The 14,639-nt window shown below is 38.0% G+C and overlaps 1 protein-coding gene across 1 annotated transcript in view; it reads left to right on the forward strand.

Annotated features, from left to right (window-relative positions):
* Positions 1-567: 567 nt before the first annotated feature.
* Positions 568-14,639, forward strand: part of gosr1 (golgi SNAP receptor complex member 1) — a 32,262-nt gene continuing 18,190 nt past the window's right edge. Inside the window, exons 1-6 of the mRNA XM_030744914.1 lie at positions 568-685; positions 2,754-2,865; positions 3,850-3,937; positions 4,135-4,242; positions 5,623-5,714; positions 11,991-12,065. Coding sequence (XP_030600774.1) covers positions 652-685; positions 2,754-2,865; positions 3,850-3,937; positions 4,135-4,242; positions 5,623-5,714; positions 11,991-12,065 — 509 coding nt within the window. The 5' untranslated portion in view covers positions 568-651. The remainder of the gene's footprint in view (positions 686-2,753; positions 2,866-3,849; positions 3,938-4,134; positions 4,243-5,622; positions 5,715-11,990; positions 12,066-14,639) is intronic.

Here is a 14,639-nt window from a genome sequence, read left to right on the forward strand (position 1 = left end):
GCTACCTGAGGACTAAGACTGAAGAAGGGTTTTTATCCACAAGCCATCCATCTGCTCAGCTCTGAACCCCAAACAGGACTGTTATGCACAACGTAACTGATTCTGTTCTGTTTGATTTGGACTATACTATGAACTTATTGCAATAACATGCCCTCATAAATATCTGAGTAGAATTTTATATTTTCACTCTTTATATATTTTTATCTTGTGTGCTGTGATGTGGGAATTAATTATTTGTATTTATATATTTTACTATTGGCTGCAGTACACAAAATACACTTCACTGTGCATTGTACTGTGTATAGCTGCGTATGTGACAAATAAACCTTATCTCACATACTGAGATGTAAATACTTAATCTTAGTAGTTTTGCTGTAAATAAAAGGAAATACAAATATAAAAAACACAGTTTAACCACACATATATAATATAGACGACAGTCTTTCTATGGATTATCAGTATAATCAGCATTTTTTTCCCGATCCACTAGGATGCTTCTTTACAGCTGCAACCTTCGCTGTTGTAGAGGTTCCAACTTGCCTCTAGGTGACGCTGTGTATTGCAGCTAATACTATCACGCGATACGTCCCGTACGTCTTCTGCTGACACGTGACGCCACCCGCATTTTGGTGACGTCGCAGAGCAACAAAGATGGCAGGAATAGGAAGCAGCAACTACTGGGAAGGTAAGGTAACAATTGAGTCAGTTTACAGTGAACAGCATTACAGCAGCACTTGGTACCGTATTCGTAATATCAACGGTTCGTTGGCCCCTGTCATACCGCCTTTGGTTCTTACAAATATGCTTTAAAAAGCTCTGTGTCTCTACAACAACAAGTTAGCTCTCAACAAGCTAGCTAACACATCGTCGTTAAGTTAACGCGGTTCCTTAAGCAGTTAAAGCCATGTCGTTGTTGTAAATGGCTTATCAGTCTGGCGCTGTGAGTATGTCAGCTGCTTCATTAGTTTGAAGGCAATGAGAAGATACATTTTCCAGCGGTTTTCTCTCGGTTAGTGCAGTGTTGAAACAATGAGCGTTGTTTAGCTTTCGCAGTCACATGAATTGTTGTAAGGGTCAACAGTGATGGAAGTGTTCAGGTGTTTTACCTAAGTAGAAGGAGAAATGCCACATACAAATATACATTTGATATTTTACTACGAATTAGAATATTTTCAGTAAATTGTAAAAAATGAGAAGAGTTAGGGTGGAACCCATACCAGCTGTCACTGGGCGAGAGGCGGGGTACACCCCGGACAGGTGAGGACTCTTAACGATTACTCACCGGACACCTCATTAGTTAACCCGGCTAGTGTCGGGTTGGACCCCTTTTGCCTTCAGAACTGCTTTAATTCTTCATGACATAGATTTATCACAGAGCTGGAAACATTCCTCAAGAGATTTTGGTCCATATTAACGTGACCACATCACACAGTTGCTGCCAATTTGTGAAACTCATGGTTCACCACATCCCAAAGGTGCTCTATTGTGATCTGGATACTATGGTGGTCATTTGAGTACAGTGAACTCACTGCCATGTTAAAGAAACCAGATTAAGATGATTAGAGCTTTGTGACATGGTGTGTGATCCTACTGGAAGCAGCCATCAGAAGAGGGGTACGCTGTGGTCAGAAAGGCTGTGGCATTTCATTGATGCTCAGTCAGTATTGAGGGACCAACAAAATATCCCCCACAGTATTACACCACCACCCCACCAGCCTGAACTGTTGATTCAATGCAGGCTGGAGCCATGATTTAATGTTTTAGGCTACTATTTGAGTGTTGCCGTAGAAATTAAAACTCAGAAGACCAGGATATGTTTTTCCAATCTTCTGTTGTCCAATTTTGGTGAGTCTGTGTGAATTGCAGCCTCAGTTTACTGTTCCTCGCTGATGGGAATGGCACCTCGTGTTTTCTTCTGCTGCTGCTGGTGCTTTAGCCCATCTGCTTCAGGGTTTGACATGTTGTGCATTCAGAGATGCTCTTCTGCATACCTATCATCTTGAAGAAGTCTGGATATTCCCCTCTGAGCTCTGATATCAACAAAGTATTTTCGCCCAGAGAACTGCTGCTCACTGGATATTATCTTTTTTTTTTTTTTTTTGGACCGTTCTCTGTAACCCTAGAGATGGTTGTGCAGGAATACCTCAGTATCATTTCTCAGTAGTTTCTGAAATACTCAGACCAGCCCATCTGGTACCAACAACCATGCCACATTCAAAGTAACTAAAATCACCTTTCCTCCCCATTCTGATGCTCAGTTTGAAATTCAGCATGTTGACTTGTGTACATGTCTAAATGCATTGCGTTGCTTCCATGTGGCTGATTAGATATTTGCTTTAATGAGCAGTTGAACAGGTGTGTCAAACAAAGTGAGTGTATATTATATATTATCACTCAATATCAGTTTCAGTATAAACATTTTTGACATGCGCTGATATAGAACATTTTCAATAGAACATGCAGAAAAAAGACTCAGTTTTGAAATTGGTGAAATTTTGTCCTGTATAGCTCTCCTAATGGAGTAGGAGAGCCATACGGTCTGCACTGTGTGTAACACTTGTAAAACCTGAGCAGTAGAGTCAAGTTGTGTCTTCATGATAAAGTGATAACTAGGTAAAAAACATTACAAGAAAGTTGAATAAACCAATATTCTATAAGGATGTATATCTAATTCCCAGATTTCTACAGTACCTAAGTGATAGTGCTTTAGCTACTTTTAAGTGCTTTCCCTGGGTTGTGTGCATCTGTTACAGATCTGCGAAAGCAGGCTAGACAGTTGGAGAACGAACTCGACTTGAAGTTGGTCTCCTTCAGTAAATTATGCACCAGCTACAGCAGCTCCAGAGATGGACGTCGAGGCGACACGTAAGATTGTCTTCTGACTCACCGGCAGAGTTTACAACCACCATAAAGCTGAAATAGTTTAAGTGATTATCTATAAATGAATCTTTACTAAATGTAAAGATTCCAAATATATTGCTTTTTATTGCCATATTTGATCACATATTTAATATTATTCTTAAAAACAGAATCTAAATTACAGAAAACTATAATATTGCTAAAATAATAATGAGGGAAATAACTTGAAGATTAGTATGTAATGAAAACAAAGGCATATTGCAGTCCTCAAAGGGAGTGCTTTTTTAATTATTATTTTGTTGTAATTCATTTGGGTTACTAGTCAAATGTTTTTTTGTTAATCACAGTCATAATAATCAATATATTTAACAATTCAGAGTTTTCATATCTGGCCTGAATTATAATAGTCACAACGCCTGCATATTTGCTTGCCAGCACAATAAAGGGTGAGGTGCAGGATGGAAATATCCCTGAACACACATGAATACAATGAATACCGCCAATACTAAGGTTGTTGTTCACAGTAAGCTTTGCAGTAACCTAGAAGGGAAACAAGGACTTCCTGTGGGGATGATATTATAACACTAATACTGCATATTTCTTTTGTTTGGGAATTAAGGCACTTATTGTAGACTGTAAGGATTTTTTGACCAAGCAGATTTTCACTGCATTACCTACTAAGATATAGTTACTGCCCATGTAAATTAATCTAAAAGTGCCACATTTAATGTGTATGGAGGGAGAATTCTTATAAGTTAATGAGTGTCTTAGGTCATGCCTACTTCTTTTGCAGTGTGTATAAATGGTGCTTAATTTAACTTAATAGCATACATTTATCTTTTACTAACATTTAATTTGAGCAGTGTCATTTATGCTATGAAATAAAGCACATTTTTTTGTATGCTAAACACAAGAGTTAAAGAAAACATTACAAATAAACTGTTTTAAATTAATGCTCTAAATGTTCTCCATTCTTGCTTTTCCTTTAAGGTCGGACACCACCCCTCTGTTAAACAACTCTACCCAGGACAGAATGTTTGACACCATGTCGGTGGAGATTGAACAGTTGTTAGCCAAAGTAAGTAAAGTGTCTTTTGGCAGTGGCTCATGAAAGGCCAGCAAAAAGATACAAGAACAGAAATAGATTCATGCTTTGTCCTTCATTTCCTTGTGTCATCCATCCATCCATCCATCCATCCATCCATCCATCCATCCATCCATCCATCCATCCATCCATCCATCCATCCTCACTCACTTTCTGTCTCTCTTTCTCAGCTGACTGCAGTGAATGACAAGATGGCGGAGTACACTAACGCTCCGGGCACGGCTTCTCTCAATGCTGCACTCATGCACACGCTCCAGAGGCACAGAGACATCCTACAGGTTTGCTCTCTGTCATTCTTGCTCATCTATTTTCTATTCTTTTTCTGTATTTTAAGGAAATGTTTTTCTCTTAAAGCACTCATTGAATTATCTACATTAACCTTAGGGCTGGGCGATATATTGATTTTTATTTTATTTTTTTTAAATATTGATATATTTTCATACGCAATATAAGATGAGACAATATAATTTATATCGATATAGTCTAGTTCACGTTACAATCATACTTGTAGATCCACCAGTTTGCCTTTCTCTTCTCCCAGTTTGCTTCTGCACAGCTTCACACTGCCCCGCCTCTCTCAGCTTCACCCGGTAATCATGCAGGAAGCGACTGCATGGCAGTGTTCCCAACTTAGTGACTTTGTTGCTAGATTTAGTGGCTTTTCAGACCCCGCTGGTGACTTCTTCCCCGAAAGCGACTAGCGACAAATTTAACAACTTTTTCTGGTGAGGTCGGAGAGTTTTGGAAACCTGAAATCCTCTGCTGTCGCCGTGTTTTGTGTACATACAGCATTCGTACTGCGTCCATTTGTACGCTTTGGCATCGCCTGGACTCCCAAGAGTCCCTGGCTGCAGGTAAGAGAGTACCGCCATACGCAGCAGAAGCTGGTTTGTACAAAAAAAAAAAAAAAAAAGTTGGTTTGTACCGTAAGTCACGTGACCTTAATAGCGGAAGTGGGTCTTTTACATGTGCTTGCAGACGCTGCATTGAGCATGGGCCTTTTGCTGTGATACGTCAGCGCGTATGTCTATGGATTTACTGAGATGGCTAAAATCCTGCAGATGGAATTTTGTTCATTCAGTGTGTCACAGTACTGGATGTACAGGAGTACACACAGGAGGAAGCACTTTCCAGTGAAACAGACTTCACCAGACTGGCTTTTTAAAGAATAAGTCAGCCTTTTGCTGTTTTTGCTCTTGTCTCTTTTCTATTTACATTTTAATAGCACAGCTGAGTCTTTTTATAGAGGAAAAAAATAATTTATTTATTTGAGGAGCATTATTATTGAAATATGCCAAAAGTTGATTTTTGAGCGATTTCTCGTGTACATCTACATCATGTACAGCTGAATGTTAATAAAAATGTCTGTGTGATATTTGGGACACATAGCTTTGACTCTGAAGGGCCTTTTTGTTTATACCATTTGAGAAGAAAATATATCGAGATATATATCGTATATTGCCATTCAGCTAAAAAATATCAAGATATTACTTTTGGTCCATATCGCCCAGCCCTAATTAACCTCAATGAGGAACTCAAAAACTCCTTTATGAAGCATATACATTGCTTGGTGCTTCAGTTTTGTCCTCTTAGTGTTTACCATTTGTTTCACTGTCTGCCCTGTATTCTTTTTTTACTTTTATTTATTTTCCTCTAAGGATTACACACATGAATTTCACAAAACCAAAGGCAACTTTCTGGCCATCCGGGAGAGGGAAGACCTTCTAGGGTCTGTCAGGAAAGACATTGAGTGAGTACTCAGTCACAGCACCTTATCATTTCTTTTGGCCACACAGCTTCTGTTGGCACCATGTTTTTTTTTTTTTTTTTGGTTTTTTATTTTTCATTATTCAGTTTATGATTTAATATTTATGAAATTCCAGTGTATTCATCGGCTTATAGATCATTACACACTGAGTCTTTAATGGACAATAAATTAGAGGTCAGATCCAACACACTGATACTGCATACTAAAGAGATAATATTGTCATGTCATGCATTTCTTGTGTTTTTATCTTAGTGGGTGCTGTCAAGCACTGTTGTAGGCCTTATTTCTTAACCCCTATTGGTCACTGCATACACAGTTGTGTACATCACTTTCTGTAGTTATATCTTGTACTGTAATATTCATTTTCTGACATCTCCTACCTAAAAATAATTATGTAGGCAGAAGATGAATTTCTTTCCACCAAATTCCTGTATCGTGACCGAAGGAGTTAAACAAATAGTTGAAACTTGACTTCTGTTTGGCATGTGCTTGAACAGTTGAAACCTCTGAAGATTAATTTTCTCTTTGGCCTTATATTATGGAAGTGCATCTCTCCTCAGATTAGCTCAGCTGTGAGTGAGTGTATTGAAATGAAGGTTCCCCTAGACAACGAGTCTTGGATTTTGTTTAGTTTTTTGTTTGTTTTTTTGTAATGGCTTACTGATCTTTAAAGGCACTGAAAATAACATACTGTGAGCACTGCAGGATTCCTGTTGATCCTTTTCCATCCACCTAGAATACAGAGAAGAGGCCTTACATAGAGATGTCATGCAGACATACATTTTCAACAGGAATGTAGTCACTGTATATAGATATACAAATTTTAGAACTTAAGTAATTTAAAAGCTCCTAAAGGTACTGACCAAAAGTTAAAATTAACTAATGCTGTCAACAGAATGTGAAGAAACAACAGCTATGATATTATAAACACCTGCGTATTCAGTTTTAGAAATTAGTCTGGAATTATCAAATGAATTTTCAGGGTACTAAACAGACGTTTGTATAATGCCAATTTGTATCACGAGATGTTGTCGTGAGTCATTATAGCCTCGGGTCTGTCTTGAGTCTAGCAGGTGAAGATGACAAAATGCCAGTGGAAAGGCAAATGTGGAATGACAGATATTCTGGTGAATCAGGCAGCAAATAGTGGCTAAAACTGCGAGAAAATGACTAGCATTACCACCAGCAGCAATTTTCAGACAGAGGCCATTTCATGTTGCAAAGAAAAGAACCAGTTAAAAACAGGACCAAACAAACATAAACTCCAAAGTAACTTTCACAGCTGGAGACATCTCTTAAAGCAGGCGAAACCTTTAAAAATAAAAAAGCCAAAAACTTATTTTACTGTACATCAATCAGCTTATATCTGTCCAGTTAAATTCACTGAACAATGTTAACTGTAAAAATATAGAAGTCATTAGGAGGACTCTGGAGAACTTGACTGCATACTGAGGAGGTAATTCAGCCATTTGAATCAGGTGTGTTGGATCAGGGACACATCTAAAACCTGCAGGACCCCGGACCTCGAGGCCTGGATTTGAGGATCCCTGCTATAGACTGTATATGATGGTGTTGCGCTCGTAGGTGGAGGGTGCAGTGTGCTGGAAAGCACTGTCAGCAGATTAAAGAAACTAGAACAAAGTTTTTATCAGAATCAGAATCAGAAGGTTTTTATTGCCATATGGGTGAACAGGTTCACAGCATTAGGAAATTGCTGCGGTACTTCGTGCTTACAGAAAAAACAAATAAGTATAAAAACTATAAGACAATATACAAGTATACAAACTGCAAATATACAGAGATATTAGAGCTATAAATTGATGCACAGAAAAAATGAGACTTGGAGAGGATAAAATGGATGCAGGGATGATGATTATTCAAGACCTTGTATGTGAGGAGAAGGATTTTAAATTCTATTCTAGATTTAACAGGAAGCCAATATGGGAGAAATATGCTCTCTCTTTCTAGTCCCTGTCAGTACTCTAGCTGCAGCATTTTGAATCAGCTGAAGGCTTTTCAGGGCGCCTGATGATAATGAAATACAGCAGTCCAGCCTAGAAGTAATAAATGCATGAATTAGCTTTTCAGCATCGCTCTGAGAAAGGATGTTTCTAATTTTAGAAATATTGCGCAAATGCAAAAAAGTGGTCCTACATGTTTGTTTAATATGTGCTTTGAAGGACATATCCTGGTCAAAAATGACTCCAAGATTTCTCACAGTGTTACTGGAGGCCAAAGTAATGCCATCCAGAGTAAGTATCTGGTTTGGCACCATGTTTCTAAGATTTGTGGGGCTGAGTACAAGAATTTCAGTTTTATCTGAATTTCAGAAGCAGGAAATTAGAGGTCATTCAGGCCTTAATGTCTTTAAGACATTCCTGCAGTTTAACTAATTGGTGTGCGTCATCTGGCTTCATTGATAGATAAAGCTGGGTATCATCTGCATAACAATGAAAATTGATGCAATGCTTTCTAATAATACTGCCTAAGGGAAGCATGTATAATGTAAATAAAATTGGTCCTAGCACAGAACCCTGTGGAACTCCATAATTAACCTTAGTGTGTGAAGAAGACTCCCCATTTACATGAACAAATTGGAGTCTATGAGATAAATATGATTCAAACCACTGCAGTGCAGTACCTTTAATACCTATAGCAAGCTCTAATCTCTGTAATAAAATGTTATGGTCAACAGTATCAAAAGCTGCACTGAGGTCCAACAGGACAAGAACAGAGATGAGTCCACTGTCAGAGGCTCTAAGAAGATCATTTGTAACCTTCACTAATGCTGTTTCTGTACTGTGATGAATTCTGAAACCTGACCGAAACACTTCAAATAAACCGTTCCTCTGCAGATGATCAGTTAGCTGTTTTACAACTACTCTTTCAAGAATCTTTGAGAGAAAAGGAAGGTTGGAGATTGGCCTATAATTAGCTAAGACAGCTGGGTCAAGTGATGGCTTTTTAAGTAGTGGTTTAATTACAGCCACCTTGAAGGTCTGTGGTACATAGCCAACTATTAAAGACTGATTGATCATTTTTAAGATTGAAGCATCAATAATTGGAAAGACTTCTTTGAACAGTCTAGTAGGAATGGGATCTAATAAACATGTTGCTGGTTTGGAGGAAGTAACTATTGAAATTAACTACGAAAGATTAACTGGAGCTAGAGAGTCTAAACAAATACCAGCAATGCTGAATGCAGCCGACCATGAAGATAAGTCTTTGAGATGGTTATGAATAATTTTTTCTCTAATGTCTAAAATTTTATTTGTAAAGAAATCCATGAAGTCACTACTAGTTAAAGTGAAAGGAATACTCGGCTCTACAGAGCTCTGACTCTTTGTCAGCCTGGCTACAGTGCTGAAAAGAAACCTGGGGTTGTTCTTATTTTCTTCAATTAATGATTAGCTTTATGGAGGGCTTTTTTATAGAGCAACAAACTCTTTTTCCAGGCTAAATGAGCATCTTCTAAGTTAGTGAGACGCCATTTCCTCTCCAGCTTATGGGTTATCTGCTTTAAGCTGTGCACTTGTGAATTATACCACGGAGTCAGGCACTTCTGATTTGAGGCTTTGATTTTCAGAGGAGCCTCAGTATCCAAAGTTGTACGCAGTGAGGATGTAGAACTATTGACGAGATAATCTACCTCACTGGGAGCAGAGTTTAGGTAGCTGCTCTGCACTGTGTTGGCACTGAAGAGCATAATAATGAAGGAATTAGATCCTTAAACTTAGTTACAGCACTTTCACAAAGACTTCTATGGTAATAAAACTTATTCCCCACTGCTGTGTAATCCATTAGAGTAAATGTGAATGTTATTAAGAAATGATCAGACAGGAGGGGGCTTTCAGGGAATAGTGTTAAGTCTTAAGTTTCTATGTCATATGTCAGGACAAGATCCAGAGTATGATTAAAGTAGTGGGTGGGCTCCTTTACATTTTGAGAGAAGCCAATACGGGCAGTAATATAAGGGATGAAATCACAGAGCTGTTGCCACCTCATATTGGTAAAGTAAATACACATGCTAGAGTCGTTTTCTGTGTTAATGGAAAATAAAAACCCAAAACACTCTGACCCATTTCTTGGTAAACAACTGCACACGCCTCATTTGCATCCAGAAGGGCATCCTGTTTAAAAAGAAAAGCTGGTGAATCAAACCTGCAAAGCTACCTGCTGTGGCAACCCTTTGTGAATAAGGGAGCGGCCAAGAGGAACAGATTTCAGATGTTTTGTCATAGCAACAATATGATGATATAAATTCTTATCAGCCTAATTTAAAAACGAATGTAGTCACATGTATTTCAGATTAAGATGTTTTTAGGAACCACAATGTTAAGGTAATTTCAGAAATGGGTAATATTTCGTGGCATTGATACAATAATGGGAATATCTGGTGCAGCCAAGCATTTTCTCTTTTGTTAGGTAGAGGGCAGTAGAGGTCTTGGCTGTGAAGTAAATCTGACCAGCACACTTTTTCACTGTATGTTTTGAGTGTGTATCAGGGGTACATGCATGCATAAATCCATACTGATAAAAAGGAAGCATGCACACTATCTAATTGATGCAAGCACTCAAATGAGACAATGAGACATTTAATCAAATGCCATGTCAATATCTTGTAGTGTGCTTACAGACTCCACTGAAGTACACACAGGCACACCTCTTGTGTGCAGCTATGTAATAACACAGAGCAGAGCTGAGCTCAGACATAATGCTCCTTCTTCTCCTGCTTTGATTTTAAATGTCAGCAGCAAAAATGACAGTTTTCTGTGATTTACATTGGTGCCCTTAAACAGCCTTTCTGGAGTGATGAATCGGGCTGTCAGTACAAAGAATTCTGGTCCCACAGAAGCATCAGCCCTGCTGCTGGGGTGGTCAGATTGGGCTCAAGGCAGCCACTCTGGGGTGTGCTATATGTGCACGCTAATATATATATACACACACTCTGAAGCCTCATAGCCTCCCTCCTCCCCTGCTCAGCTAGAGGGTGAGGCTGTGTTAAATGACCAGAAACCAAGAAGACATGGGAGTCAGCAGTTCAGGGCTGCTGATAGCTAGAGATGCATCAAGCAGAAGACAATGGGTTCCCTCTGTTTGGTTTGTGAGTGGTACAACACCCATTCATCACTCCTGATTGCTTAGTAGTGAAGAACACAGTTTTTCTGCTTCTTCATTAACCATTAAAAAAAAAAATGACCATAGGTTGTTTTTTTGTTTGTTTGTTTGTTTTTTGGGCAAGGATACAATTATTTTAATTTTGCCTTTGTTCACTGCAATAACTTTAATTCAGGTCGTCTGAGAAGAATAATACATTTATACATTAAATTAGTCATAATTTTCAAATTTCCCTGCAATTCAAACCCAGTTGAAGAGTTGACTAAACATGGCCACTATTGGCTTGTTTGCTCATTATTTCATGACAAATTAGAGAGATGAACAGCTTGGTAGCTCTTTATGGGAGATCTCAATATTTGGTGTGAAGAGTTGTTGATGCAAGGGGGCCGTCTTTGGGCTGAAAAAACAAAAAGGAAATATTTGACATATTGTTATGAAGAAATGCAGTAGTGAGATCAGCAGCATCAAAAGAGCCATAAAGACAATAAAGTACAAGAATGTTCCTCGAAAAATCAAAATTTTTTTTGTTCAAAACACGCTTTAGCTGCACTTCCTGGCCTTTCAGATTAAGTAATCATTATTTATATGAAATAGCTCTGTGGTACATATATTTACATTTTTTGTGGATCAATAAAGTTTCACCATACCATTAAGGTAAACAACACCATGAACCATGCCATCACATCCCTAATGTTCAGTGCAAAGAACAAGGTCTTTACATTTGTATTTTACTGTGTATTTTGGTGATCCTTACTAAAGAAAGGGTGGATAAAACAGACAGATTGTTGCCTTGCTTTGAAAGTTAGCCAGCCATTTTTACCCTGTGGTAATCTGCCCGTGAAAGCTACATTAGTAACCAGTGCTCCTTTCTGTGATTGATTTCTGATTCTGATGCACACAGAGTTATAGACGAGAGTCTGTAATGTCAGACATACTAAAAAGGCGACAGCTGAGTGTCAGGATCACAGCCATTGAGTATTAACTGTTAGCTTGTTCTGTCAGCATCTTAAGGTTCATTTCTTCTCTAAACTTTGAGCACTTCTCCTGATGCTCAAATACCTTGGACATTGCCTGAATGTAGAAAATTACTATTCATTTTAAAAAATATGTGTTCACCAGTATATCTGCATGCCTTTTTAGGACATACAAGAGTGGTTCTGGGGTCAACAACAGAAGAACAGAGCTGTTTCTAAAGGAGCATGAGCATCTGAGAAAGTAAGTTCCCAAAGAATCTGTGTAATGTGTAGCAGTTAAAAGTAGACTAACACTGCCATTTCCCCAGGGCTGTACAGGTGTTCTTAGCTGAGGAAGATGAAAAAATTTAACTGTTTTTAAAAACTTTAAACTCTAATAACTCAACGTGATAGTACAGTTCCACAAATTGGAAAAACAAAGCAAAATAATGCTTTTCCTGGTGCATACATTAGAACTTTTTATGCTTTTATTTTGTAACAGATTGGAAGTTCTTGTGTAAATTCATGAGTTAAGGTCATATGTGAGCATGCATGGCATAGTAGGTCAAATCATGATCTCAAGCAACCTTAACATCCCACTATTTTTTGGCTGAGTCTCATGCTCTGCAGGACAACATGTGGTTCTTTGGTGCGAGAGGTGTGAGATGCACCCTGCATGGAAAGTAAAATTGAATAGCAGCAGGACACACAGACACATGGATGGAGACACACAAAGAAACAAAACACAAATTAACCACAGTGCTTTTTATATGACTAGTTCATAGCAGTGTGATTAGTATTCCCGTGTGTTTCCCATATCAAGTTCTCCAAGGAATAATGTATCAATTATTCCCACTCAAAGACCTCTCAATTTATTTCCTAACAGGATTTACCTGCTCCTACAGTGCATGAGTAGTATTTATATATTGAAAATGATGTTAATGTAATGACTCAGCAATCTTTAAAATACAGTGCTGTCTAGTGAAATAACTTTAATCCCAAAGCATTTTCTGGAGATTTTTGTTTTTTAAACATCTTTAAAACAAAGCAGTAACTTTCCTACTGTGTGTGCAATGAAATAGTCTGCATTTAAATTACAAAATTAACAAAAACATTAGTCAATTAACTATTAGCAGTTACCCAATAGCCACGTTAGCCATATGTTATCATTAACGTAATGGCTAGCGGTTGTGGCTAATAATAAAATTTTAACGATGTGGGAGCTTGGCAGCAAGCCTTATTGGTCCTGCCTATTGTTTGTATTGTTCTAATCTTTATTTTAAAACAAACAACATAATGCCTCTTGTTTTGTCTTTTTTTTTTTTTTGCCCTCGTGACATTGAAAGCAATATCGAGTATTGAGTTTTTTTTTTAAATTATTATTGGTATCGAGTTTGAAATACTAGTATTGTGACAACCCTAGTATACATAGAGTATACAGTATATGTAGACACATATCTAGGTATAAAGACTGTTTTTTCTATTGAAACCCGAACAACATATCAGGCATGCTGATATTATCAGCCAATATTAGCTATCTGTTGATCTAGCACTATCAGCATTTACAATGGCTGATAAATGAAGATTAAAATGTGAAGAAGAGATGGGAGAAACACCCTTCAACAGTGTGATGAGCATTGATGTTGCAAAGTTTGTCCACCAGAGGGCACATTCTAACATCCCTGTTGACAATGTGTTTGGAATGCCTCAAACAACAATGACCAGCTGATTTGAGGAGAGTTGGGCAGAACATAAACAAGTAACTACACAACAAATGTTGGGGAAATCTGTTTATGCTTTGTCTGTGTGAAAGAAAAAAATTGACTAATATATTGAAATATTGGATTTTTAAATCACCAAATGTCAGTATTGGTCTTAAAAACTTACATCAGTTTGGCTCTATTGTCCATATATATATATATATATATATATATATATATATATATATATATATATATATATATACCAGTTAGAGCTGGGCATTATGGACCAAAAATAATATCTCGATATTTTTTAGCTTAATGGGGATATACGATACATATCTCAATATTTTTTCTTCCCAAAAGGTATAAACAAAAAGGCGCTTCTGACTCAAAGCTACATTTCCCAAATGTCACACAGGCACTTTTATTAACATTCAGCTGTAGATGTACGTGAGAAATTGCTCAAAAATAAACTGTTGGCATATTTAAATAATAATGCTCCTCAAATAAATAGATTTTTTTTTTTCCGTAACAAAAGACTCACAGCTGTGCTATTAAAATGCAAATAGAAAAGATACAGAGCAAAAATAGCAATAGAAAAAGAAAAAGACTCACTTCTGCTATCAAGGTCACATGACTTATGGTACAAACCAACTTCCGCTATGGAGTTGCAGAATGGCAGCGCCCTCTTGCCTGCAGCCAGGTACTCTTGGGGGCCTGGGCGATGCTAAAGTGTACAAACAGATGCAGTATGAAGGCTGTATGTACACAAAACACACGACAGCGGAGGATTTCAGGTTTCTCTCCAAAAGTCACAGACGTCACCGGAAAAAGTCGCAAAATTTGTCGCTAGTCACTTTTTGGGGGGGGGGGGGGGGAAAGTCGCTAGGTGGGGTCTGAAAAGCCGCTAAATCTAGCGACAAAGTTGTTAAGTTGGCAACACTGCCATGCGTGATTTACGGGTGAAGCGGTGAGAGCAAGAGGTGGGGCACTGTGAAGTTGTGCAGAGACAAATTGGGAGAAGAGAAAGGTGAGCTGGTGGATCTACAAGTATGATTGTAAGGTGACATAGACTATATCGATATAAATGATGTCTCATCTTATGTCACATATGAAAACATATCGATATTTCT

Source organism: Archocentrus centrarchus, chromosome 13, assembly GCF_007364275.1.
Source record: "Archocentrus centrarchus isolate MPI-CPG fArcCen1 chromosome 13, fArcCen1, whole genome shotgun sequence".
Lineage (NCBI taxonomy): Eukaryota > Metazoa > Chordata > Actinopteri > Cichliformes > Cichlidae > Archocentrus > Archocentrus centrarchus.